General features: G+C 44.9%; 1 protein-coding gene across 1 annotated transcript in view; it reads right to left on the bottom strand.

Moving 5' to 3' along the window:
• pfdn6 (prefoldin subunit 6) overlaps positions 1–3,088 on the bottom strand; it is an 11,460-nt gene extending 8,372 nt beyond the window's left edge. The window contains exon 1 of the mRNA XM_020523782.2: positions 2,960–3,088. Within this exon, the coding sequence (XP_020379371.1) occupies positions 2,960–3,023 (64 nt within the window). The 5' untranslated portion in view covers positions 3,024–3,088. The remainder of the gene's footprint in view (positions 1–2,959) is intronic.
• Between the last annotated feature and the right edge of the window lie 1,081 nt (positions 3,089–4,169).

Raw genomic sequence — 4,169 nt, 5'->3', positions numbered from 1 at the left:
TCTCCCTATTTATTTCAGAGCCCCCTTCCCCTCCCCCTTTTCTGATGAAGGGTCTAGGCCCGAAATGTCAGCCTCTCTGCTCCTATGATGCTGCTTGGCCTGCTGTGTTCATCCAGCCCTGCACATTCAGAAGAGAGTTGTGTTTTTAACATTGCTAAAGAGAATTTTTTTAAGTTGCGGAGGAGAGTTTTTTTTTTTAAAACGGAGTTGTGTTTACGGAGCTTTTGGAGAGGCCTACATGTGGACAGTTCCTAAGTGAATACTTTTTTAATTGAAAGCTGACTGATGGGCCCCTTGTCCAGGAATCATTTTTATTTTAATTCCATTGTTCAAATAAGTGCTTGATTTTGTTTAAGATTTATATGTCTGATTTTTTTTTATTTCTTATTTTTTGCATTGTTAATATTAACACTCTGGGTAAAGAAAGGTACTTTATTTCATATATAAGGTGCTATTGTAAGCTGCTTCTTTTTAGGCTTAATGGCATTGAGAGTATACAAGAGAGACAAAGTTTGATGGCTAATAGATTTAGAGAAGCGATTACACAGCAGGATCAGTCAGATAGATGGCTGACTGTCAGGAAAAGTAAGAAGGTAGTTCAGCAGCCTCCTGCTGCTATTCCTCTCTCAAATAGATACTTAGTTTTGGGTAACTGTTGAAAAGGAGAGTGTCTCAGAGGAAAATAGAAAGATAGTCAGATCATGGGCACTAGCAGCGAGTCTTACGTAAGGCAGGGTTTGACAAAATTTTTTAAAAATCTGTCATAGGGGACTCTTCTGCCAAGGGCACAGACAGGAGATTCTGTGCCAGTGAGCGCGAATCTAGAATAGTACGTTACTTCCCTGGTGCCAGGATTAAGGATGTCTCAAAATGTATAGTGTTAAGGGTGAGAGGGAGAAACCGGAAGTTATTGTATACATTGGTACACACTATGACACAGTTAGGCTTTACAGAGTGACTATAAGAGTTTAGGTAGAAGGTTTAAAAAAAAACCTCAAAAGCAGTAATCTCTGGTTTACTCCCCGTGCCAAACTCAAATGAGGGAAGGACTAAAAGGATAAAGAAGATAAATCAATAGCTGAAGAGGTGTTGTCATGTTCAGGGATTCAAGTTCTTGGATCATTGGGATCTCTCCTCGGGCAGAGAAGACCTGTTCAAAAAGGATGGCCTGTACTGGAAAGGGACTAATATCCTCACGGGAAGATTTGCTGGATCTATTTCAGGAGACTGTAAACTACTAGAGAGGGGGTAGATGGATTCTAAGTCGCAGAATGCATAGAAAGATAGAGGAGTATGTTTCTGAATCCGAAAAGGACAAGTTAATTAGAAAAAACAAGACAAGAGCAAGCCAGAGGACACAGTAACTCTGAAGAATTAAACAGCAATTATTTCAATGCAAGGGCTCTTACCCTTGCTGATGAACTTAGGACATGTGCGAGAATATGGGATTGGGGCGTTATAACTATTACAGAAACTTGGCTGAGGGATGGACAGGACTAGCAGCTCAACGTTACAGGTTTCAGGTGCTATAGGGAGGATAAAAAGGGAGGCAAGTTAGGAGATGGAGTGGCATTTTGATTAAGGGAAACATTACTGCTGTAACTAGAGAAGATATTTCTGACAAATTGTCCAGTGAAAATATATGGGTTGAAAATGAAATAAAAAAGCATCCCTTGATGGGATTGTACTACAGACCTTCCAATAGTCAGAGGGAAATTGAGGGACAAATATTTAGAAAGATCTCAGATATATGTATGAATAATAAGGTTTTAATAGTAAGTGATTTTAATTTTCCAAACATTGACTGGGACTACCATAGTGTTAAAGGCTTGAATGGTGAAGAATTTGTTAAATTTGTTCAAAAAATTTTCTTATTCAATATGTCAATATTCCTACAAGAGAAGGAGCTAAACATGACCTTGTCTTGGGTAATAAGGCAGGGCAAGTAACTGAAGTGATAGTAGGGGAACACTTTGGGTCTAGTGATCAAAATTCTATTAGTTTTAAAATAGTTATGGAAAAGGATAAGCCTTCGATAAAAATTAAAGTTTTTAATTGGAGTAAAGAAAATTTTAATGGCAAGAAAGAAGAACTTTCAAAAATTGATTGGAGTAGACTGTTTGCAGGTAAAGGGATGGCTGACAAGTGGGAGGCATTCAAAAGTGTGATAACGAAAGTTCGGAGGCATTATGTTCCTGTTACGAGTGAAAGGTAAGGCTGGTAGGAGTAGAGAATAATGGATGAATAAAGATAGGGAAATATTAAATGAATATTTTGCATCGGTTTTTACTGTGGAGAAGGAAATGGAGGCTAGAGAACTTAGGGAAATAAATATTGGTGTTTTGAAAACTGTTAACATTACAGAAGTGGAAGTGCTGGAGGCCTTAGAAAATATAAAGGTGGGTAAATCTCCAGGACCTGATCTAATGTTTCCCAGGACTTTCTGGGAAGTTAGGGAAGGAAACTGTGGGTCCCTTGCAGAAATATTTATATCATCTATAACTACGGGTAAGGGGCCAGAGGACTGGAGAGTGGCTAACGTTGTGTCTTTGTTTAAGGAGGGATGTAAGGAGAAGCCGGGGAAGTGTAGACCCACGAGTCTGACTTCAGTAGCGGGTAAACTGTTGGAAGCGATGCTGAAAGATAGAATTTACATGCATTTACAGAGGCATGGAATGATTAGGGATAGTCAGCCTGGTTTTGTGCGAGGGAAATCATATGTCACAAACTTTGATTGAGTTTTTTTGAGGAAGTAACCAAGAAGATTGACAAGGACAGAGTGGTAGACACTGACTCTGTAATTATTGTTGATTTTATTTGAGGTTATAGTTCATTGCCATTAAACGCCTTTGTGCAGCGCCTGGATTTTCTTTTTTGTTTCTTTCCCCAGCTCACCCCTGTGTGGGTGATTATACATTGTAGGAGATATTTATTAGTATTTATATTAAACAGTGTGTACCTTTCTGTAACGCCTGGTATTTCTCCAGCTCGTGCTGCAGCTTCCTCTGGATCCCGTCCGCCATTTTTCACCGAACTCTGACCCCGTCGCGCGTTGACGTCAACTCGCGCCCCTCCCCCCCCCCCCCCCCCACCAACCGCACTGACCTCAGCAGGAACTCACCGAACGTCACAACAAGGTGCAGGGCTGGATGAACACAGCAGGCCAAGCAGCATCATAGGAGCAGCGAGGACCACGCCCCCCCGGCGTTGTCGTCACCCCGACCCCGCCCCCAGGCAGCCCCCCCCCCCCCCCGGAAAACGTCACCCCTGACCACGCCCCCGGCTCTAACGTCACCCCTGACCACGCCCCCGGCTCTAACGTCACCCCTGACCACGTCCCCGACGCTAACGTCGCCCTGACCCCGCCCCCGACGCTAACGTCGCCCCTGACCACGCCCCCGACTCTAACGTCGCCCTGACCACGCCCCCCCACCAGACCTGTTGAGCTTTTCCAGCAATTCCTGTTTTTGTGTACATCCTCACATCCTGCTTCCTGTAAAGACTCCATTCCCATTCCCAGTTCCTCCACCTTCATCGCATATGTTCACATGAGGCCAACGTTGACAAGGGAGCCTCCGAAATGTCCACTTTCTTCCTCAAACGAGGATTCCCCGGCTCTGTGGTCGACAGGTCCCTCAACCGGGTCTGACCCATCTCCCGCACATCCACTCTCACCCCCTTCTCTTCCCTCACTCAACGCCAGTAGGGTTCTCCTTGTCCTTACCTACCATCCCACCAACACCGACACCCAGAAGATCATCAGACGCCATCTCTGCCATCTCCAGCGAGATGCCGCCACCAGACACATATTCCACTCTGCTCCCTTGTCCCGGGACATCCTGGTCCGCTCTTCCTTCGCCCCCAACACCCACCCACAGCCCCACGGCACCTTCCCCTGTAACCGGCGAAGGTGCAACACCTGTCCATTTACCTCCTCCCTCCCCAGTACCCAAGGGCCCAAACATACCTTCCAGGTGAAGCAACACTTCACCTGCACTTCCCAGAATCTAGTCTACTGCATTCACTGCTCACAATGCGGTCTCCTCTACACTGGGGAAACGAAGCATAGACTGGGTGACCGCTTCACAGAACATCTGTGTTCTGCTGGCAACAAAGACCCTGAGCTTCCAGTTGCCTGCCACTTTAATACACCACCCTTCCTTGGCCAA

Source organism: Rhincodon typus, chromosome 35 (assembly GCF_021869965.1).
Source record: "Rhincodon typus isolate 14 chromosome 35, sRhiTyp1.1, whole genome shotgun sequence".
NCBI classification, from domain to species: Eukaryota; Metazoa; Chordata; class Chondrichthyes; order Orectolobiformes; family Rhincodontidae; genus Rhincodon; species Rhincodon typus.
This window is presented reverse-complemented; position numbering and strand designations above follow the sequence as displayed.